Consider the following 25,085-nt stretch of genomic DNA (forward strand, 5'->3'; position numbering starts at 1 on the left):
CCTAGTCATGACAGTTCATCATCTCCCAATTGGGCATTTGGACCGGCGCTAAGGAGCTCATTCACAAATCACTGTTCTTCGTGCTCCTGCCAACAGACGGGTTTTAAAGGAATTGACGCAGTCGGGAGATGCAGAATGTGACCAACAAATAGTACTTCCGATCAACTTAACGCACTCATTGGAGGAAGTCGTAGAAAATTGTAATGGTATTGACGAACTACCAAAAACTTCATCAAACGCACAGGCAACAGAACTACTTGTATACTGTCAGAACTTCAATCGTATGAAAAGTGCTTTCAAAATGAACGAAATACATAAACAAATTTTGAGTTCCTCTTTCTCGGTTATTTTAGGAACTGAAACAAGTTGGTCAGAAAGCGTTAAAAGCGAGGAAGTTTTTGGTAGTGATTATAATGTTTTTAGAGATGACCGAGATCTCGTCTTAGCGCAAAGAATGTCTGGCGGAGGTGTTCTCATCGCAATTTCCTCAAAACATAATTCGGAGCTCATTGATTCTACCAAATTTAATGAATTTGAGCATGTGGGTAAAAACGCATATTGATGGTGAAACTCACATTTTTGCAACAGATCAAGATCCAGCTTGTAAATCCTCATATGAAAAGTTCTTCCATAATGCCGATGAAATTATTTCCCATTTTCCTCCTGAATTCAAAGTTCACATTTACGGCGATTTCAACCAACGTAATGCAGACTTCATTCCAGATTCTGAGAATGAAAGTATTTTGCTGCCAGTTGTCGGTGAAAATGAGACTTTACAATTTATTTTTGAAAAAACTGCATGTTTAGGCTTGAATCAAATCAATCATGTGAAAAATCGACAAAATTGCTATTTGGACTTTTTATTCACAAACACTCTCGATGATTTCTGTGTAAATGAGTCTCTATCGCCGTTATGGAAAAATGAAGCATTTCACACAGCAATAGAATACTCTGTATTTGTGCATCGGAACCATGATCCTTATGGCTATGATTTCGAAAATATTCTCGATTATAAAAATGCAAATTTTGACAACATTAAACAAAAATTGAACAGAGCTAATTGGCAACCAATTTTACAAAATCAAACTGACATTGAATGTGCTGTTACAGACTTTTATGCAATTTTATTAGACATTGTTCGGAATGAAGTACCACTCGTGAGGAAACGTCGCAATTATAACTCAAAAAACCCAATATGGTTCAACAAACAAATCAAAAATTTGAAAAACCGTAAGCAAAAGGCTCATAAACTTTATAAACAATACACAAGTCAAGAAAATTTAGAGAACTATTTGAATATTTGCGATCAACTTAGTTTAGCCATGTCTTCGGCTCTTACGGAGTATAATGCTAAAACCGAAAATGAAATCAAATCATGTCCAAAAAACTTTTTCAAGTATGCCAAAACCAAGCTAAAATCCAGCAATTTTCCATCGAAAATGACTTTAGATGAAAAATTAGGAGATAATGCTGATGAAATTTGTACTCTTTTTGCAACCTTTTTTCAAGAGACATATACCGAATTTTCCGAAAGTGATCGTGATTATGAATATTTTTCACATTTTCCTGACTATTCAAGCAGTGTTGGTGTAAACCAAATTAATGCAACGGAGATTTTGGCAGCTCTACAGAATTTGGATGCCTTAAAAGGATCCGGACCAGATGGAATTCCACCTATGTTTTTGAAAAAGTTGGCAAGCGAATTTACGACACCTTTATTTTGGTTATTCAAGTTATCTTTAGAAACCAGTAGCTTTCCAAAAGAATGGAAGAAGTCTTTTCTAATACCAATTTTTAAATCAGGGAAAAATCTGATATTAGAAATTATCGTGGAGTGGCCATTATTTCATGTATTCCTAAACTTTTGAATCAATCATCAATAGAAGGATGTTCAACCAAATAAAACATATAATAACAGATGCACAACACGGGTTCTTTAAAGGACGTTCGACTACTACCAATCTTTTAGAATTTGTAAATTACTCATTGAATGCTATGGACAAAGGTAGTCATGTTGAGGCGCTTTACACAGACTTTAGCAAAGCATTTGATAGACTCGATATTCCTATGATGATTTTCAAGCTTGAGAAATTGGGAATTGAGATGAGACTCCTTAAATGGATTAAATCGTATTTAACTGACCGCCAACAAATAGTACGATTTGAAGGGAAACAGTCGCTTCCAGTCAATGTAACATCTGGAGTTCCCCAAGGCTCGCATATAGGACCTCTTCTATTCATATTGTTTGTAAACGATATATCACTCATTCTTAAGCATCTTAAAATCCTTATTTATGCGGACGATATGAAACTATTTATGGAAATCATACTGTTGACAATGACATCTACTTGAACGAAATACGCTTATTTGATAACTGGTGTAACAAAAGCTTACTACAACTTAATGTCAAGAAATGTAATTTGATCACTTTCAGTAGAAAACGGAGCACACCATCGATAACTCTAACTCTAGGAAATCAACCAGTACAAAAATGTGAAAGGGTTAGAGATTTGGGTGTAATCTTAGATGCTAAGCTAACCTTTACTGACCACTACAACACTATTATCCATAGAGCAACAAATATGCTCAGTTTTATTAAAAGATTTAGTTATAACTTTCAAGATCCCTATACAATTAAAACTTTGTACGTTGCGTATGTCAGATCAATTATAGAATATTGTAGTATTGTATGGTCTCCGTATATGAAATCACATGATGATCGAATAGAATCAATTCAAAAGCAATTCCTTTTATATGCCTTACGCAAATTAGGCTGGACAACATTCCCACTTCCGTCGTACGAGGCGCGATGTATGCTTATAGATATCCAATCATTGAAAAAGCGTCGTGAGTTTGCCATGATCTCATTTGTGAATGATATTGTTTCGCACCGCATTGATTCCACCAAACTATTGTCTTGTTTAAATTTTACACTCCTACTCGGCAATTGAGAAATCGAAACTTGTTTGCCACCTGTCATCATCGAACAAATTATGCAAAATTTAGTCCAATGAATCAAATGATGTCTGTTTACAATCAGTATTGTGAAGCAATTGATTTAGCCATGCCTCGTATGAGCCTAAGAAAATATTTTAGGAACATTAGTTACAATAGAACATAGTTATAAGTTTTTTAATGTCTACATTATGTTTGACGAAATAAATAAATAAATAATTTTTTGAAGATTTGACAGATTTGATGAAGGGCTGTCAGGAAAAAATATTTATTGCGTAGATATCATAGAAAGTGGATCAAGTCTCCCCAAATTTTTAAATTACATGTGCTGTAGAATTCAATAACAGAAATCGTTCATGTATACGCACATCAATTCGAAAATTGCGCGTATTTTGAAGGAAAAATATTTAAAAAATCTGAGGGCACCTTTCTAATTTTATCAAAGCAAGTTCTTGGAGAGGGATCAATTTCCCCCGAATATTTTAAAAGCAGATTTTTGACAGCACTCTAAAAAATCGATTGTGTATCAATAACAACAATAATTTAAGGAATGTCATACATCAGTAAAGTTAAATACTATGACCACAGAGAAACAGACGTCTCACTCAACACATGTTACATCGTTTACCTTTTTATCGGTTGATTTAATTTTTTGTAGTTGGTCAATCGGCCGTCCATGGCGCTTCCATCGGTTTTGCTTGTCTACCGCCTACCGCCATCTGGTTGCCGCTTGACCACACACAGTGATTTTAGCATTGGGCGACAATGTTTCCATGACGATTATTTTGATTGCATTTTGTTCTAAGTGAGACGTCTGTTTCTCTGTGCTATGACGCTCCCAGAGAGCAATTATTGGATACCCTTGTGGCCCGAGGTAAACAACCCTTCAGGGAAGTTCGAGGTGTTTTGGGAGATCGTGATGTTGTCTATATGCAGGCCATTTATAGTTTTCTTTGTGCTTCTGACATCAAAATTTAATATTTTGTTTTTTTTTCTTCTTTCTTCAAAGATTTTTTTTTGTTTAGTCTCTGCCGTTTTGTTCCGTAGAACTCCATAGCTCTTGCCATCCGGAAGATGCTCCCAGTCGAACCATTCCTCGAGCATGACGACACGCCACATCGTCACTGAGGCCAAATGCCCGGATGAGAAGCTGAAATTTCCTTATCCCAAATCCTAAGCCCCGTCCATCCTTAAACATTGTAAACTAACCTCGAGTTACCACGAGTACGCTGGCTCCTTCCCCTCTCTTATTAACTGTATAATAAAATGATATTGATTGTATATATCACAAAGAACCATGGCTCCGTAAAGTGTTATACACGCCTGAGCCTACCAAATAAACGAATTTGGAAAAAAGTTAAATACTATATTTCTTAGAGAGTCTGTGTGGAAATCGCGTATGTTTATTTATTTTTGGCTGTGATACATCGGAAATTAGAAAAGGGGATCAAGTCTACCCAGTCTCCCCTACGCTTCCATACCAACGGCGACAGAATCGCTGTCGCCAAGCGACAGAATCGCGTCGCGTGTGTTTGGGGGAACCTTAAAACAGAAACAGACGATGAGTGAGCCTCTCTGTCATAGCGAAAAGATGGTACAAATAAGGAGTTGTAGGACATCTGACAGATTATATAATCGGTGCTATGTTACATCTATTAAACGTAACGTAAAAGTTTGGCCGTCACACTTGAGGCAACCCCTTACCTTAGCTACCCTATGTCACTTCGGTGTTGAGGGTTCGTAATGCTGATGAGAATCCAGCAGTCACTTGCATTGAATCAAGGACGTTGACTTGCACGAGCTTCAGTGTCCACAAAAGCGCAATGTCCGTATCGCTCATGCAGTTTGCTCAAGGCCGATAGTAGTGTGATTGGTTGGTGTCGTATACGTGCTCGACTCAACCCAAGAGTCACAAAGATCGTGAACACGAATCGAAGAAACGCAACCATTCGATTATAACATTGTCAATAGACTGAATCACTCATGCGTATTTCCGGTTTCCCAAGCTTCCGTTCGTCCGTCTTATATCTATCCATTCCTTCATCCGTATGACGCACCCGTCATGTTCCAATGACGTATGTCGCAATTTTAAATCTGCTCATCATATATGTCCTTCCATTCTTAGCTTATCAAAATTGATAGCTCTTAAGCAGTGGACTTTGTAGATTTGTGTTATGCGTTGTGTTGACATTCTTACACTCAGAGAATTATACAAGTCTAAGCAATGCATATTTCAAATAATCGTATTCAATACAGTTGGTTGGCTCACTGAGAAAGTAGGGTCTTTCCCAAGTTTCATCGAATCACTCTTCCTATGTATTTTCTTTGATGGATTATGGATCAAATAATTAATACACGAATTTTGTAACAGACTATTTATTTCCTAGTTCTACAGGATTGCGATGTTAAAATAAACAGAATTGATTAAAATCTAAACATCTCGCCATGATCGCTTCTTACTGTCTAAATAAACTTTTCAAATATCGGCAACAGCATTTTTCTATATTATGACTGAACACACAGGTAACAGCAAGGAAGGCGAAAATTGGACAAGTAAATCAGGATGCACAAAAAAATAAAATTTTGAAACGTGACATCTTAAATAATTACAACACACTTTAAAATTTAACAAATAAAAAAATAGTACCAGCATACGAATTTACGACTGAAGGGCACGTAAAATAAGACGTTTCATGTTTTAAGTTGACTTCCATGTGCATTTCTTCGAACCATCCTCATTCAGAACCTTTAGCTAATTATGGTGGCATTCATTGCAACTTACTCTGTATTAGCGTAGTAGTGAGTATGTGTGTCAATTGGCTTACTACAAACTCCTAATAGTGATATTGGTTATGCTTTTAGTCATTCAAATTGGCCTTTTTAAGCTCTTGTAATTCTTCTTCAGAGTCAACAGAATCTTGTTCATCATCGGATCCATGCAGCGATGGGGCAGGTGTTGTATGTCCTGAAGTTGAAAGATTTTGAAAATTAGGTATGTAATATATGTATATTGCTACTTATCAATTTAAAACGAAACTTACTGGAAGAACTTGGACTTGGTGGGGCGCTAACTGGACGAGGGTAGTTGAAATCGGCAGCTCGCCTCAGATAGCTCTCAGACTCATCGACGTAATCTGGATACACGGTTTGCAAAGCTTTTATTCTGGCCTGGCGATAGTACTGAAACACACGAATGGAATGATTGATTATCACAAGCTCAGAAGTTTATGTAGTTTGGGCTTACAATTCCAAGATTTCTCCAATCAAGTAGGTCGCTAAGCCGCTCAGTACGATTTCGTTGGATGATTCTCTGTCGACGGTTCAGTTTGCAGAATTCGTACATAAACTTGGACAACTGTTGAACACTCTCCTCGAGACCCACATGACGCCGATCGACGATGTAGATACCATAGGACTTCGGATCGGCAATGTGTTCCTGCATAAAGCATCCGAAACCGGAAAGGTTGGTTGTTACACTGGGGATACCCATCACGGTACATTCGGCCGGTGTGTAACCCCATGGCTCGTAGTACGACGGAAACACACCCAAATGGCAACCGCGAACAAATTCTTCATAGTCCAACCCAAACAACGGATTGGTAGAATTCAAAAACTCGGGATGGAAAACGATTTTGACACGATCATATTTGGTGTTGAATAGATGACAACGGCGAACAGACTCCAGAACGGGGTCATTCCAATCATCTACGACGTTGTGAGTTGTCACCGGAGGGTTTCCATCGCGTTGAAGCGCGTACAAACAACGTTTGATTTTGACTATGTCTTCCTTGGTTAAAATCTCGTTGCCGTCTGGCAGATGCCCCTTCAGACAGGTATCGTACATTCGCTTTCCAACCTGTTGCTGGATGTTGTTGATGGTTTCACGCAACTGTTTGGTAACGGCATGTCCACGAAGTGACTCCACATTGAAGTTATTGGTTTTGGCAGGGAAAATCATGAATGCCACCACAGTTACATCTGGAGCTTTTGATTTTAGCAAATGATTCAAACGGGCCAATGATTCTATAAAGATATCGGCGCCTTTGTTAGAGAATTCATAACGACCGGCAATGAACATGTATAAAGTTTTGTCCAAATCAAAGTTGAAGTGCCCATAGAAATGACCTCTGGTGAACTCGTGGATTTTTTCCTTCGCCATTGCATGCAAATTCTGGAATTCGTGAATAGCCGAAAACTTTTTCACGTTCAAACCGTTTGGTGTGATGATATCTGGTTTGCGCTTTAATAAATGTTCCGACTCATAACCGGTAATCTCCGAAACTGTTGTGAACACGTGACACAAATGAGTTGCTGCACGCTCTAGACAATAACGGTGATAAATCTGTCGTTTGCCAGCCTCCTCGTCAACAGGAAACTTATCCAGATTGTTGTAGAAGTCTGTATTGCCAGCACACAAATATCGACCCAACAAAGTAGCGTGAGTGGTGAACACAGTTGCAACATCTACGTGGCGCGTTCGCAGAGCGATAAGACCAACACCGGCCTGCCACTCATGGAAGTGGGTTACAATACGTGGCGGACCGTATTCATTGTCATGCGAGTATTGATCAGCGCAACTCTTAAACTGAAAAGTTCGACAGTTACTCAATAGTGTTTGGAAAGCTCAAACATATCTAAACAAGATCTACTTTACCTCAGCGATGAAAGTGGCAATTGTATAGCCCAGGATAACGGCATCGTTGCTTTCAACGTCTAAATGCGGAATTCCAACGTTGGACGACTCCCACAGTTCTTGTTTGTAACCGTCCATTTTCCACGCCGCCGATCCAATGTCGAACAGAATGATTTGAGGGTTTCCATCGACCAGCCACCGACCGCAGTGCACTTTATATCCTTGATTCCGCATCGCTGACACGGCTCCATACAGCGGTCCATTGTTGGGAAACTCGCAGGCCTCAACCTCAGTACGGGCTGAGGCTTCCTTGTATGGCCCAATCAGGCAGTACTGATCCCCCAGTTCTTCTGTAGACACAAAAGCCTTCGAGCGAATAACGGTATAGATTCCACCAACTATAAAAAATGAATGTTAATTAATAAAAGCTTTCTCGATAATAGTCACTGATAACAAACACTCACCCTTATTGGCGACTTCCCATGCGATTTCAAATGTCCATCGGTTTTCGGTGTTGGCTGAATGACCACGATCCAAAAACGCCAGCAGGTCCGAGCTGGACTCCGCTCGTGAGTAGCGTCGACTCATCCTAGAAAAAAAAGAAGTGGATTGGACATTGAAAACTTGCCCTCGAAACACACGTTTTGTGTACACTTTGTTAAGGTGGCGGCAGAGAGTAGCACGAGCAGTGCTATTTATATCGCCAAGTCTAGCAGATCAACGGTGGAGTGGATTGATCAGACGCAACTTAGACGCCCTTAGACGTAACTTGGTGCCAAAATAGTGATTGATGCACGAGCAGGCGTAGATTAAATCCGGCAAAGAGTGAAACACCTAGACTTGCTTGAATATGATCAATTATTGATATTTTGTTGTGTGTCTCAAGATTTGTCTTACATTATAAAGCGCGTTTTTTATAAGTTCGATAGCCTATATATTCAGATTATGAGCTTTATCACTTGATTTAGTATCTTGGCATAAAACATCGTACAGTACCCGAGTAGACGAAAATAGCTCAATAATATCAAATGTTGATAAGATAGCAAAAGGAGATATGGACATGATTGATATAAGAGATAAAAGATCAGACGACAATATCAAAAATTTGCACTAAAATATCATGAGGAGATCAAGTTATGCTATTTGTAAGAAATGATGAATATCATGTGCCATTAGTTTGTTCTTATACATAGCATATCCTGATATTTAAATGATATTTCGGTGCAAATTTTTGATATTGTTGCCTGTTCTTTTATCTCTTATATCAATCAAATCCATATCATGTTTTGTTATTCTGTTTATGGCCTCTGCCCGGGTACACGTCGTACACCATTCTTACATGCGTTCATGGTGAAAATTTCGAAACATATGCTACGTTTTGACAGGGCAATGCCAAATTAGGAACATCGCCAAAACTGGTACAGTTCCCCTACTGTAGAAAGCCATCAGGCTCGAACTGAAATCGATCTAGAGTGCGACGCTGCAATCAACTAAATGATTGACTACTAAATACTGCAAAGCTCCTAGAATAAAAGTTCCGATAGTCGTGGGTGTTCCTATAGTTGCGGTAGTGTTGTTTTTATACAATCTACCCTACCCTACCAGCCTACTCTCGGAATAGGATTGTTTCCATTTCTTTTCACTCTTGTTCTGATATCGGACGCATCTCTTTAGTCAGCCTCTGACCTGGGTCCGCAGGTAATGATACAATGCAATGTTACAGTGCGTTACGTCGAAACGCTGTAGTAGCTGCAGTAGCTCTACTAAGTGACCTTTGGTGAAAGAATTGAAAAAAAAAATGGAACGCAGCTTCAAAATCCAAGACGCAAGTTTGTATAGAAAATAAGGGATGTTCAAGTCAAGAGGAATATCAGTGTCCTTCTCCACTTTACTCGATCCTGGGCCAATCGCTTCAAATCGCCCTGAACGATGAGTCCCTCAGGTCCTCTTCAACTGCAAAAAGCCATCGTGTACGGCCTTCCACGAAGCCTACGGCCTTCCGGGTTCTCGCCTAAATATGTTATCTTTGCTTAACGCTTTTCCGGCATACGAACAACGTGTCCAGCTCACCGTAGTATGCCGCGTTGGATAAGATTAACAAGCTTTTTATACACCTGCAGCCGAATTCCGAAGGTTCAAGAAAAAATTGGAAAATTTCTTTATAAATAGAGATTTTTAAATTCTCTTTCTCTTTCCAAAAATTTCTTCTCTTCATACCGTATTCCGATAGACTGAAGAGAAAGAAAAAACTAAAATTTCTTGCGAAGAAAAATATTAGTTCACAAATTTTCCACTAGATGTCTTTTGACAATTATTTGCATACCGATTGCTCAAAACATCATCATATCGAAAATAAAACTTGCTTTCGCTTATTGTTACTGAAATAATGAAGGGAAAAAATGATAAATATTCAATTTAGTGATGAAAATATGCAGTAACAGCAACATTGTTGTGATTTCCAACTGTCTGAAAATAACGAAAGCTCTAACTTCATTACCTCGAAAACACCGAACCATTAGCATTTGGCTCAGCTTTAGCTTAGCTTAGCTTTAGCTTAGCTTAAGCTTAGCTTTAGCTTAGCTTAAGCTTAGCTTTAGCTTAGCTTAAGCTTAGCTTTAGCTTAGCTTTAGCTTAGCTTTAGCTTAGCTTTAGCTTTAGCTTAGCTTTAGCTTAGCTTTAGCTTAGCTTTAGCTTAGCTTTAGCTTAGCTTTAGCTTAGCTTTAGCTCAGCTTTAGCTTAGCTTTAGCTTAGCTTTAGCTTAGCTTTAGCTTAGCTTTAGCTTAGCTTTAGCTTAGCTTTAGCTTAGCTTTAGCTTAGCTTTAGCTTAGCTTTAGCTTAGCTTTAGCTTAGCTTTAGCTAGGTTTAGCTTAGCTTTAGCTTAGCTTTAGCTTAGCTTTAGCTTAGCTTTAGCTTAGCTTTAGCTTAGCTTAGCTTTAGCTTAGCTTTAGCTTAGCTTTAGCTTAGCTTTAGCTTAGCTTTAGCTTAGCTTAGCTTTAGCTTAGCTTTAGCTTAGCTTTAGCTTAGCTTTAGCTTAGCTTTAGCTTAGCTTTAGCTTAGCTTTAGCTTAGCTTTAGCTTAGCTTTAGCTTAGCTTTAGCTTAGCTTTAACTTAGCTTTAGCTTAGCTTTAGCTTAGCTTTAGCTTAGCTTTAGTCTTTGAAATCTGCTTACTTTTTATTATGATAGTTGATTATGCACATATGCGTCATGATATTTAAATAATTCGGATGTTTTTTAATGTTTGCCTTGAAAAAATGTAATTAAATAATCAATCAAACACGATTCTTCTTCTTTCTCAATGGTTCTACATTCCATCTGGAACTTGGCCTCATTTCAAACTTAGCGTTCTACATATTAGCATTTCCACAATTATTTATTGAAAGCTTTTCTATGCTTGCCATTGCTTGAGTATGTATCTTGAGTGTTAATCAAGTACAATGGATGCATACCCAGGGAACCGAGAACATTTTTCACATTATTTTACACACATTATGGGATTGAAGACTCAATTATACCGTCAAATTTCATCCCAGAAAAATCTCTTATCGAATTTCTCCCACCAAAAGTTGGAAGAAATTTAAACTTTCGTTTTCTTTTTCATCTGTCAAAAAATTTCTTCCACAATTTCGTCGGAATTCCAAAATAAGAAAATTTTGAAAATCTCTTCGAAAATCTCTTTTCTTACAAGAGATTTTTTGACCGGAATTCGGCTGCTGGTATAACTCATGATTCGTGCGACGCCGGCAGATACCGTTCTCCTGTTCACCGCCGGGTATTGTCCGCAGCACCTTACGCTCAAACATTCCGAAAGCTCTCCGATCAACCTCCTTTACTGTCCATGTTTTATGACCGTATGAAGCCATCGGAAGAATCAGAGTAGTATACAGCGCGAATTTTGTCTTCGTTTGCAGACTACGGGACCTAAGCTGGTTACGAAGTCCGTATGGACATTTGGCCGGAAAGGACATTTGGCCGAATAGGACATTTGGCGGAATAGGACAACTGGCCGAAAAGAACATTTGGCCGAATAGGAGATTTGGTAGAATAGAACATTTAGCCGAATAGGACATTTCGGCATCAACATTTCAAAAGGGCGTAACTGCTTTGGTAAACAAAAGCTTCTCACGTCGCTGGTGGGCTAATTTGAGCCCACCCACACAATCAAACGCCACTGGTGGAATCAGCAAATCCTCTTCTATCAATCAATTTTGCTGGATGTTGCGGGTGGGCTCAAATTAGGCCACCAACGACGTTGTTTACAAAAGCAGTTTCGCCCTTTCGAAATGTTGATGCCGATTTGACCGAATAGGATGTATCACTGTAAAAAGTGGGGGAAGTGAGAAGTGAGTAGTGAGACGTCTCACTTCTCACTCCTCATTTCTCACTTCTCACTATGAAAAGTGATTCTTACTGTTTAAAGTGAGACATGAGAAATAAGGAGTGAGAAGTGAGACGTCACACTACTCACTTCTCAATTACCACTTTTTACAGTGAGAAGTGAGAAATGAGGAGTGAGAACTATTCACTCAGCGAGAACGCTGCTCACTTTTCTCAGTGAGAAGTGAAACGTCTCACTTCTCACTCCTCATTTCTCACTTCTCGCTATACAAAGTGAGTAGTGTGAAGTGGGTAGTGAGACGTTTCTCTACTCACTTCGCGCTTCTCTATTTTTACAGTGCGAAGTGAGAAGTGAGTAATGAGACGTCTCACTTCGCCTGAATAGGACATTTGGTCTAATATGAGAAATGAGACGTCTCACTATTCACTTCCCACTTCGCGTTACTCACTTTTCACAGTGAGAAGTGAGACGTCTAACTTCTAACTCCTCATTTCTCACTTCTCGCTGTACAAAGTGAGTAGTAAGATGTCTCACTACTCCCTTCGCACTTCTCACTTTTTACAGTGCGAAGTGAGTAGTGAGACGTCTTACTTCGCCCTACTCACTTTTCACAGTGAGAAGTGGGAAATAAATAGTGAGAAGTGAGACGTTTTACTTTTCACACCTCATTTCTCACTTTTCAAATGTAATCGGCCAAACGATCCTTCCCCGTTGATATATACTCGGCCGTTATCAGAACGAATACGCTTGATCCGCTATCCTGTCAAGTTTTTCATGTACGCTTTGAAATATTAAAATGATTCAAACACCTCTGTTTTTGATTTCAGGAAATTAATTACAGTTCTTCTGCTTGCATCATCAATGAAGGTAAAAAAATAGTAACTACCGCCAATCGACGCCGTCTCCATCGGACCACAAAGATCAGAATGTATCAACTCCAATATTTGATGCATCTTTTAGAATATTTTTGTTTCGACACATGTGGTTTGTTCATTCCACGTCAAGCATCCGTGCGAGACGGTTGTAAGTCCGCGTACGGTCTGCTTCTCATTCGGTTTTTTTTCCTGAAGTACAGGTAGCGATTTATTTTCCGAAAGTGTTTTGAAGAATAGTGCTTGAGTGGAAGTGGTGCTTAGCTGTAGCAGTTAAGTAGCCATTTCGTTGGTTTTGCAACTACGCAAAACTTTGCAGTTTATTAGGCGTCCATCGCAGGCGCAGCGTGGTTCGTGGTTCGCTTCGACCGCACCACCGGCGAGTGTCCATTGAACTAGTGTGTGCTGCCAGAACTGTTAGCCGGCGACACAGCAGTGTGAACGCAAGTCAAGCTCTATCTGGTAAAATGGCGAATGTCGCAAGAGAGAATTCTCTTCGTCGACTTCCGCTCTTTTAAATAAAAGTGACAAGCAGAGGATTTCTTTGCAGTTTATCACCTCAGAATGCAAGTTCGCATTGTTTTCTATCGTGATGAGGTGATAAACCACAAAGAAATCCACTGCTTGTCACTTTTATTAACAAGAGGGGAAGTCGGCGAAGAGAATCCTCTCTTGCGACATTCGCCCTTATTCCAGATAGAGCTTGAAGTATTTAATTGAGCTCCCTCTCATTGTTCCCCTCTCTTCTCCATCTTATTGGAATATTTTTTCTTTCTTTTTACTCGTCTTCCCCTCTGTCCCAAATCATTTTTTTGTTAGTGTGTGTGTTTTTTTTCTGTCCTTGTGATAATTAGGCTATCCATGAGGACATTCAGCGATGGGACTGACAATCGAATTCAAAACAAAGTGTGTATGCAGTTGAACGGAACTCACTTCTGGTGTAAACCGAGCTTAACCTTTTCCTTTGAATTGATCTGTCAGTCCGGTCAGAATCTGTCAAAAATCAAGGTAAACAAAAATCGTCAGCTGATCACAGCTGTCTTATGGATTGCCTTATTGTTTAGTTTTGAAATAGATTGTGCCTCGCTGCAGCGGCGCATTCCGTGTCCGCAATGCACGAAGGCGAAGTTGGCCGGGGTACTTCGTATTCCATGTCAGATGTTTCGTTGCATTCGGGTGTTCCAAACCAAAACGAAATGGACACCAGCAACGCTAAAATTTCCTCTACGAGCCCCCGTCCCAAGGTCTACCCTCGCGACTTTAGTGGGCCGTATGTTGTTTTCTTTCGACCCAAAGGCAAACGTTTGAATATCAGTCAGATCAGCAAAGATCTGGAAAAGCGTTTCTCATCTGTCATGACCATTGACATGGTTGGGTTCAGTAAACTCCGTGTCACGGTCAGTGATCGCAAATAGGCCAACGAGATTGTCAGCTGTGAACTTTTCACTCTCGAATATAAGGTTTATTTACCGTCAGCAGTGTGTGAGATCGCGGGGGTGGTGACGGAGGGAAGTATGACATGCGACGATTTGAAACAAGGTTTTGGTCGTTTCAAGAACGTTTCTTTGCCTCCTGTTGCGATACTGGATTACAAACAAATGTATTCGGTGTCGCAGGAGGAAGAGAAGCGGAGTTATTCCCCGTCTGATTCTTTCTGCGTCACTTTTTCCGGGTCCGCACTGCCTGACTACGTAGTGATTGGCAAACTTCGTCTGTATGTACCTTTCGGCTGTATGTACCGAAGGTGATGAATTGTGTTAATTGCAAGCGGCTGGGCCACACCGCTCAGTACTGCTGCAATAAACCTCGCTGTGCATCATGCGGCGAGAAGCATGTGGAGGGCACGTGCAAGACGGCACCGAAATGTGTCTATTGTAACGAAAGCCCTCCACATGCTCTTGAAGCTTGCCCAACATACATACAGCAACGAATCCACCAGAAACGGTCTCTTCAGCAGCGTTCTCGGCGAAGTTACGCCGAATTGTTCAGGAAGGCCGCTCCTCCACTCGTTTCTGACACCATTTCTCGTCTCTTCCTTTGGACGATCAAGGTAGCTCCGATTCCGAGGTTGGAAATGGGGTTCCCTTTGTTTTCAATGGCTCAACGAGGAAGAGAATAAAACAGAGCCAGCGACCCTCGAAAAAGCCTAGAAAACAGCCTCAAAGTGAGCACCAATTCAACATGGTCAAATTCAAAGCGGGTGGAAATACTCAAAAACGTTCAACTTTTGTGGTTTCACATCGGGATGATCGAGAGTTTCTTCCGCTTCCGGGAACATCTAAAATCCCAGATGCCCCAATTTTTGCGATTTCTCAACCAGAAAGAGAGCATAGAGAGCGAGCAGAAGAGCCCCCGAGCGCTCCAATGTTCACTCTTTCTGGCATCGTGGAGCTCATCCTCAACTTCTTTGATGCTTCCGACCCCGCGAAGAACATGGTCAAAACTGTTCTTCCTATTCTGACTCCTGAAGCAGCTGGCTTCAAAAATGCCCCTTCCCGAGTCATTTGTATCCTTCGATGGCTAACTTAGTCAATAAGGGTAACACGATTTCGATTCTACAGTGGAACTGTCGAAGTATTCTTCCAAAATTAGATGTTTTTAAATTTTTAGTTAACAAATTACAATGAGATGCTTTTGCTTTATGTGAAACATGGCTAACACCAGATGTGAACCTTCAATTTCCTGATTTCAACATAATCCGCCGCGATCGGGCAAATCGATATGGAGGGGTGCTTCTAGGGATTAAAAAACAGCACTCCTTCTATAGAGTCGATCTTGCACCGATGTCTGGCACCGAAGCTGTCGCATGTCAGGTGACTATTCGAGGAAAAGACCTCAGTATCGCCTCGATATATCTTCCTCCAAACACCGTGATATCTCGCAGAGATCTCTCACACATCTGCTCGGTTATGCCCGAGCCACGGTTGCTCTTGGGAGATTTTAACTCCCACGGAACAGGCTGGGGGGAACTGTACGACGACAACCGTTCAACAATGATATACGACCTCTGCGACTACTTTAATATGTCAATTTTGAATACAGGAGAAGTTACACGAGTGGCTCCTCCAGCAAGAGTTAGCCGTCTAGATCTTTCCATTTGTTCGAGCTCATTATCGTTGGACTGTACTTGGAAGGTAGTCCAAGATCCCCAGTGATCATTTGCCGATCGAAGTCTCGATTTCCAATGGACGTAATCAATCTGTTTCTATCGACCTCTCATATGACCTCACGAAGCACATCGATTGGGGCACATATGCAGAGGCCATCATTGATGGCGTAATGTCGATAGAAGCACTGCCACCGCGAGAAGAGTACGAGTTTCTATCCCAGTTGATCCTTGACAGTGCTCTTCAGGCTCAAAGCCGGTGCCAGGAGCTTCGGTTCGTAGGAAACCACCCAGTCCGTGGTGGGATGTCGAGTGTACACAACTTTATCGCAAGAAATCCGCCGCGTTCAAAGAATTTCGGAAACACGGTTCGATCGTTCTTCACAAACGGAACATCGCGCTCGAGATCTAGTTAAAAAAACTGGTCAAAGTGAAGAAACGTGGATATTGGCGCACTTTCGTTGAAGGTTTATCGCGCGAGACTTCAATGAAAACTCTGTGGACCGTCGGGAGAAGAATGCCCAACGCGTCGTTTGTAAATGAAGATCGTGAAAGCTCGTCGCGGTGGATACTTGACTTCGCAAACAAAGTTTGTCCTGATTCGGTGCCGGTGAAACAAGAGCTACGTGATGCTTTTGCTGACACAGATGATAGATGACACGGATGACATCCCAAGTAACATTGTCCACGCTTCTTGGATTTATTTAATTCTTATTGAGGATTTATGACAGCAATCATCATAGCTAGTTGCTCAGTCTTATTAGCGCTCTTATTGCTATCAATAAACCTCTCATAAATATGCTGAAAAAGCTTCAAATGTCAAATGCCTATTCAATTCATAAGCAGATACATGGTTGTGCTGAGGAGCGTAATAAATCCAATTTTCAACGCTCGAATAAAGCCACAATTTTTGGTCATAATGTGGTCAAACGAATTACCTCAATAAGTATATTTGCATTGCAAAGAGTTTATAATGGTGTTCAATAAGAGCAACATTTTTCTCATCTAAATTAATGATAGCCATATTGGAAACGGAGAAGAGTTTCCAAATCAGTGAAATTTATCGCTGAAGTTCCTTTTTGGAATATATTTTCGACGTTTACCACACCTTTTCGGATACCATTCACAAACTATAATTAATTTGGGCTAAGTTCCAATCGATTTAGTGGACATTTACGATACTGTGGCAATAACTATTTCCAATGTATTTCTCAGAACTACATTGTTTTGCTGGCGCATGTTTTTATTCTTAGTTTTTCAATAACTTTCACCACAAAATCCGCAGCGCACCTCATTTCGATGGCAGTACATCGAAAAAAAAAAACTCCTGAAAAAATATAATATTTTCATATGTCATCCTCATCGTAAATCTAATAAACAATCCATTTTGTTATTATTTGCTTGGAAAGTTTTTTCTCTTTTTCTTTAAAGCAGCAACTGTCAATGCCGCAGCCAAATTCCCCTTTTTGCGGGTACCTTAAAAAGGTTTTCTAAATACTCTTATTACAGCTTTATAGTAGTTTTCGAGAATGGGCCACTTGGTCAATTTTTACTCTTATAGCAGTCATCAAAAGGCTGTCATGTAATAGTGGGTTTTATTGATTATTCTTATTATTTGATCTTGAAAACCAAATCTAGAGTGGAATAAAACTTGAATTGTTACTTGGGATGGATCGCCCCTTTTCGATGATTGAATTCTCGCTTGCTCTCCTTTCATGTGACAATTCCGCTCCAGGGATGGATAGAATCAGGTTCAATTTGCTTAAAAACCTCCCAGACGTCGCGAAGAGGCGCTTATTGAGCATGTTCAACCAGTTTCTGGAGTGCAACATTGTTCCGGATGATTGGAGGCAAGTGAGGGTGATGGCCATCCAGAAGCCTGGAAAACCCGCGTCGGATTATAACTCGTATCGCCCCATCGCGATGCTGTCATGTCTTCGGAAGTTGTTGGAGAAGATGATTCTCTTCCGGCTAGACAAATGGGTTGAATCGAATAGTTTTTTGTCAGATACACAATTTGGTTTCCGCAGGAGCAAGGGAACGAACGACTGTCTTGCGTTGCTTTCTTCAGAAATTAAGCTTACTTTCGCTAAAAAAGAGCAAATGGGCTCAGTGTTTTTGGACATTAAGGGGCTTTTGATTCAGTTTGCGTTGATGTCTTATCCGACAAACTCCACTCGTGTGGACTTCACCAATTTTAAACAATTATTTGTACAATTTGTTGTCAGAGAAGCGTATGAGTTTTTCTCATGGTGACTCGGCAACTTCACGAATTAGCTACATGGGTCTCCCCCAGGGCTCATGTTTAAGCCCCCTTCTTTACAATTTTTACGTCAGAGACATTGATGAATGTCTCATGCCAAATTTCTCGTTAAGGCAGCTTGCAGATGATTGTGTTGTATCCGTTTTGGGGCCAACCACAATTGATCTGCAAGGAACATTGCAAGATACTCTGGATAATTTGTCCACTTGGGCTACGAAGCTGGGTATCGAATTCTCTCCGGAGAAAACTGAGATGGTTGTCTTTTCAAAAAAACATAAGCCGGCAAAGTTCCCGCTCCAACTGATGGGTAAGACAATCACTCATAGCATGTCTTCTAAATACCTCGGGGTCTGGTTCGACTCGAAATGTACCTTCGGGAAGCACATTGTGTATCTGACACAAAAATGCCAGAAACGGATCAACTTCATGCGATCAATAACCGGAACACGGTGGGGAGCGCATCCCGAAGATCTTATGACGTTGTATAGAACAACCATTTTGTCGGTCATCGAATACGGTAGTTTCTGCTTCCATCTTCTGAACGGGATACGGAAAGCTTTGAGTGCCTTATCACAACGGTCTTACACAATCACCATGGCTTGGGTCCCTTCTCATTGCTCGATCCCGGGAAATGAGAAAGCGGACTTTTTGGCCAAGGTGGGCGCTATGGAAGGTTATATTTACGATCGGAAAATCACCTTCGATAAATTTTTCACATTAGTTCGTCAGGAAACCTTGAACAGCTGGCAACATAAATGGACAAATGGGGAGTTGGGTAGATGGCTGTATTCAATTCGCCCGCAGGTATCGAAGCGTCCATGGTTTAAAAAATTGAATATGGGACGAGACTTCATTCGAACCATGTGTCGTCTAATGTCCAATCACTACACTTTAAATGCACATCTTTTTAGAGTGGGGCTCTCGGATGGTAATCCCTGTGTTTGCGGCGAGGATTATCAGGACATCGATCATGTCGTGTGGGCGTGCGAGGAGCATCGTGGCCCCAGATCTGCGCTAACTGAACATCTCCGGGTCCGAGGAAAACAACCAAAGCCTATTAGGGAAGTGTTGTCGGGCCTTGATCTAGAGTACATGTCCCTGGTCCACCAATTTTTGAAAGTTGCTGATATAAAACTGTAATCATTGTCTGCCCATTCCCTTGTCTGTCGTACCCCATATCGAATGTCTTCCTCTTGTTGTATATTTCCATGTCTGTCGTGAATCCCTTCCGTATGTCTTCCTCTCGTCGTTGTCTCCCAAAAAAAGTTTGTTTGTCCCGTTACAGATGTAAAAATGCGAGGAATGTCAACTTTGTGAACATCAGCATCGTAATTACTTAAGCACCCTACAATCCTTTCCTTTCCTACTGTATTATTGTATTCCCTAACCTCGACTAAACCGCGAGTCTTTCGGTTCCCCAAAACTAACACTATGTATAAGAATCAAGAAATGTATTGTTAAACTTGATTTCGGCTCCGTAACGCTTCACGGCAAATGAGCCTTCCAAATAAACGAAAGATTAAAAAAAAACAAATTCTTTGGCTAATATCAATCTATATTTGTATGGAGTAGTAAGTACTGAAATTCCTCAATTTTAATGAGAGATGTAACGCGATGCTTACATATCTGCCCCTAACAATTTCTATAGGAAGAAAAACATGATTTTTTTTTTCAAAATGAATCGACTGCTTTGAGCGTGTTTACAGCGGTACACAAGGAGTTAACTTTCTGAAATCAGTATGGCAAAAAGCATCTAAGGTTCGATTTCTCAAAATTAAGCACTTTAATCGAAAAAATATTTGGTATGCGTAGTAGCGGACACCATCCCTCATAACCGGTACCAAATAGTTTTTCATGAAAAGTTCCTAATTTTGAGAAAATCAGCGTTAGATGTCTTTCGCTATACAAATTTCTGGCGGTTAACTCTTGCTGGCTATTTTGTGCATATACTATAGAGCCTGGATGTGGCTGCGGCGAGTAGAAAATCAGCCACTGCCAATAATTCATTGTCAATTTTTATTTCATGACAGATCATGAAGGAGCGCAATGTCTGCTTTATTTTTATTTTTATTTCCACTTATAATCTGGTGGTTTGAAGAAGTATGGAAGTATGAATAATTTATCGACTCGTCATTGTTTCCTTTGTAGATAACAAATAAATAATTTTAAAATTTCGATTTCAAAACAAGGGATTAACCAGAGTGTATGTAATTAAGAGTGGCGACACTGTCAGAATTGGAACAAAATTCATCTGTCATTACCATACAAAATCGTGTTCCAAACGAGCAGGAGACCTGTCAAATGCGGCACATGTCGCCACTCTTAATTACATACACTCTGGGATTAACTTCCTTTATCAGAGCCTTTCATGCGAATAGGATCATAGAGCTCACGATACAGTACTGCACTGATTTTCGAATTTGGAACTGAACACTTTTTTAAACGGAACGTATCCCCCATAAAACAAGTAATCGGATGTATTTGATCTGGTGAATTTCAAACTGAGAAAAATAGCTCAACAGAGCATAAAAAAAACATTGCATAGTTTTACAAATTCATTTACGTAAATATGTTCTGAAGTTTTACGTGAAGAAATTCTGAAATGTTTCAATTGTACGTTTTAGAAGCCTCGAGGAAGATCCCTGACTGGCACAACGAACTTAATTGTAAGAATGTTTAATTGACGTTACTGTATGAACTTTCCATTCAGATGTTATGCCTTGCAAGAGTTCATAAGTTAAAATCAATTAACAAAAGTAAATAAAACAAGTGATTTGATGATAAGAGGAGACTTGCAGCAAATAGTTGGTAACAAAAAAGTAGCCAAATGATGCCATATTTCTTCGCATGACACAAATTCCATTGCGATTAAAAGAAATTTTAATTTGTTTCAAATAATCACATTTATCCGCGAAGCTTAAACTTGTGTGATGGTTTGAGCCGAATGTCACTTATACACCTTTTCACTTCTAGCGCCCACTTTTGCAATCAACGTTGGAGGTGACCTTCTTATGTTCCAGTTTTTTCGCTTCGTAAAATATGATCACGATGAACATCGAAATCGCAATCATCATTCTTCTAATACAGATCTAACATAGGTAAGCTCAAGGTCATCGAACGACCTTGACATTGGTACAAGCACATTTCTGCAACTAATGTTTCGCCGGTTCGCACTCTCTAGCGAATTTGATGTTCCGGTTTTACGTACGCAACACTGCTCGGTGGCGCCTGAGGAGTATTGCAGTTGCTTCGCACTGTAGCTCAAGTGGTAGGTACCGCAATACCCTGGCCAATAGATCACGTTTGTCATCATCAGCTTGGGATGATGTTTGTAAACAGAAACTATTTTTTCCTACTTTAAACTTTCGCACCCGCCTCACAGCGCGCTAAATCTATGGCGACAATCAGCTGCTGTTTGACGTCCGTTATCAAGGGGGTTTAGAATCTTATTGATTATTTGTGTGACCTCAGTGAATGCTTATTACAGTTTTGTTTGATGTTAGTGTCCCTTCGTTATACTTTTCATTGATCATTGAGCAGTTACGCAATCCAGTCAGAACAGTCGTCTATTTCATAGCTTTAGATTGCCGGTTTTCTAATATATCAAGCTAAAACGAAAAAAAAATCAGCGTCGATAAAGATTCCTCAATGGAAAAATAAGCCTGATTTAAGTAAGGTTCACTGCACTTTCAAGAGACATGGAATAATTCGCGTACTACACGGGGATGCAAAATTCTGATAATCGTTATCAATTAAGGTTCCCAAATAATCCAACGCATCGTCATTTTAAATAGAAGCGCAACGTAAACCAATTCCCATGAAACGAACATCATATCACCTTACACTGGATGGGAAATTGTTTAAATGTCAAATAAAGGTCAATGTCTAACCTTACTCAAGAAGATTGTCCTAAGCTGCTGCACAGATAATTCGTTCCTGGATGTCTTGCGACCACAATGTCTTCCGCTGGCCGTGGTGATCTCGTATTTCAGCTAAGTATATCAGTTTCGGGGGTTCAATCACTCCAGCAATGGTACCAGAAAGCGCATTGAATTATCTTTCGAATTAAACTACACACATTGAACGCCCGCACACCTTTCACGCCTAGCGATGGGGGAAGAATTTTCTCGGTCAAACGAACTCCACTAGAGCGCCACACCACGACACGACGAAAGCTAAAGGAATACTGGGCCTGCATGGGATTCCGAGAGACCATTTCTTCTGCTCCCGAAGTGCACATTTTTCAAGGGGACCTACATGTGATGGTGTTGGTACCGTAGGTATTCCTAATATTGGCCAGAAACAAGCTTCGGCAATAACCATCATAATAACAGTGCTCAGATGAGGTACGTAACAGCGCAGCGGCCACGTGACTGATAAGGGTGTGAGCGCGCGCTCATCAATGTTGGTCGGTTATCGGGCAGAAGCGGTACGGATGATGCTCATAAAATCTACAAACAAACGCGTACCAAAATATGACACAACAAACGATACAGCCACGCCATGCTCAGCCAGAGAAAAGAAGGAAACTCTCTTCCTCATGGCCAATGCCGGCTACACGGCTGTAGAATGTTGTTTTCATGATGCCGTGCGACACCACTCTCAGCAGACTAGAAGCCGGTTTGCATCGAACATGGGTATAGCAATTCTTCCAATAATACGGTGCGATGAGCAATCTTCATTCTGTTAATTAAAATTTATTGCATAATTGATTGCGGCTGTATTCGCTATTTGGGCTATTTAAAAGTTACAAAAATCTAACCAGTAATATAAAAGCCGAAAATCATCGCTACAACCTCTAAACGGAAGCTTTTGGTGTATTCTAGAAGTTTTGTGAACATTGCGACTCATTCCGTTTAGGATTTGATTATGTTAAAGTGATTTTCAAGCTTATAAGTGCTTATAATACTGTTTATCCTAACAGTCGTTGTTGTACAAAATTCCTAAATTTATTACAAATCATGGCTAATTTATTACTTCATTATTCCTATTTCTTCCCTGGACATTTTGGTAATAAAATTGCTAATGTGGGATTTACCTTAAACATCTAAAATACTAGAAGTTGAACATTTGTCATAAATTTACATTTTAGGATTTGCAAAAGTATATACCGTGCGATGAACCAAATTTGGAAGTCGTTTGTTGTAGGCATAAAATATCATGGAAAACGAATGCTTCTTCGTTCGACTTTAAAGAAATCCTAACGTGTTAAGACAAATGTTCAGCTTCTGGTTTTTTAGAATTTAACTGTAAATTGTATATTATTACTACAATGTCCAGGGAAAAAAGAAGAATAATAATGTTATAAATAAGCCATGATTTGAAATGAATTCAGGAATTCTATAGAACAGCGGTTCTCAACCTTTTTCTTGAGAGGTACCCCTTCATGTGTTTGTATTCATTGAGGTACTTTCTATTTTTATAACCGTAACTCATAAGATTATCTCATAGAGTGCTTTCGAACCTAATGAAAAAAGACTTTTGAGCTTCTTGAAAGCCCCTCAAAAGGGAGTTTCCGAGGCTTTCAAAAGGAGACTTCCAAGCCACATGAAAGGGATCATTCGAGCCTTTTAAAAGGAGGCTTTGAGGATCTTGAAATGACGTTGCTGAGCCGTTTGAAAGTCTTGAAAGAAGAATTCCGAGCCACTCGAAAGGAAAATTCCGAGACACTTGAAAGGGGGCTTCTGAGCATCTTGAAACTGGTCTTCCGACCCCTTTGAAAAGCAATATCCGAGCCACTCGTGATGGTTGGCTAAAAGGATTCCGAGCCCCTCGAATGGAGGATTCTAAGCCCCTTAAAAGGAGGCTTCCGAGCCTCATGAAAAAGGGTCTTCCCAGCCTCTTGAAATGAGGCTTTGGGCATCTTGAAATGACATTTCTGAGCCTTTTCAATGCAGGCTTCTAAGCTTCTCGAAGGAAGAATTCCGAGCCCCTCTAAAGGAAGTTTTCGAGCCACTTGAAAGGGGGTTTCCGAGCCCTTGAAAGTGAGCTTCTGAGCCTCTTGAAAGAAGGCTTCCGACCCTTTCATAAAGAGGCTTTCGAACCACTTGAAAGGGGCCTGACTGAAAGAAGAATTCCGAGCCCCTTCGAAAGGTGGTTTTCAGCCGTTGCTGAGCCTTTTGAAAATAGGTTTCCAAGCTTCTTGAACAAAGAAACCCGAGCCCCTTGATTGGGTTTCTGAGCCACTTGATAGTGGGCTTCCGAGCCTCTTTAAAGGGGGCTTCTGGGTCTTTTGAAAGAGGGCTTCAAACCATCTGGAAAAAGGGGGATTTTGACCCTCTTAAAAAAGGGCATCTGAGCCTCTTGAATGAGGGCTTGAAAGGGGGCTTCCGAAAAGAGGCTTCCGAACCACTTCAAAGGGGGCTGACTGAAAGAAGAATTCGGTTTTCGAGTCTCTTGAAAGGAGGCATTGAGCATCATAAAATAACGTTGCTGAGCCTTAGGCTTCCAAGCTTCTCCAAGGAAGAATTCCGAGCCCTTCGAAAGGAAGTTTCCGAACCACTTGAAAGGGGGTTTCCGAGTCTCTTGAAAGTGGGCTTCTGAGCCCCTTGAAAAAGGGGCTTCTGAGCCTCTTGAAACTGGGTTTCCGACCATTTTGGAAATAGGCCTCCGAACCACTTGTGGGGATTGGCTGAAAGAATTTGGAGCCCCTCTTAAGGGGGGCCTCTTAAAAGGAGGCTTTCGAGCCTAATGAAAGGGGAATTTCGAGCCTTTTGAAATGACGATGCTGAGCCTTTTAAAAATAGGCTTCCAAGGTTCTCGAAGATAGAATTTGGACCCCCTTTAAAGGAAGTTTACGAGCAACTTGAAAGGGTGCTTCCGACCCTATCGAAAAGAGGCTTCTGAATCACCTGAAATGGGGCTGGCTGAAAGAAGAACTCTGAGCCCCTCAAAAGGAGGTTTCCAAGTTACTTGAAGG

General features: G+C 40.5%; 1 protein-coding gene across 2 annotated transcripts; it reads right to left on the bottom strand.

Annotated features, from left to right (window-relative positions):
• Nucleotides 1-5,315: 5,315 nt before the first annotated feature.
• LOC134225469 (glycogen [starch] synthase) lies at nucleotides 5,316-22,365 on the bottom strand. 2 transcript variants are annotated; one of them, XM_062705564.1, is made up of 6 exons: nucleotides 22,062-22,365; nucleotides 8,053-8,177; nucleotides 7,610-7,986; nucleotides 6,200-7,540; nucleotides 5,997-6,135; nucleotides 5,316-5,920 (listed from the first exon to the last, which is right to left on the bottom strand). In XM_062705564.1, exons 2-6 carry the CDS (start codon nucleotides 8,174-8,176, stop codon nucleotides 5,814-5,816), a joined length of 2,088 nt encoding a protein of 695 aa, XP_062561548.1. In that variant the 5' UTR covers nucleotide 8,177; nucleotides 22,062-22,365; the 3' UTR covers nucleotides 5,316-5,813. The 2 variants fall into 2 exon arrangements, with proteins under 2 accessions (XP_062561548.1, XP_062561547.1); XM_062705563.1 differs by having other exon boundaries at nucleotides 22,057-22,364.
• Between the last annotated feature and the right edge of the window lie 2,720 nt (nucleotides 22,366-25,085).

This window comes from Armigeres subalbatus, chromosome 3, assembly GCF_024139115.2.
Source record: "Armigeres subalbatus isolate Guangzhou_Male chromosome 3, GZ_Asu_2, whole genome shotgun sequence".
NCBI lineage: Eukaryota > Metazoa > Arthropoda > Insecta > Diptera > Culicidae > Armigeres > Armigeres subalbatus.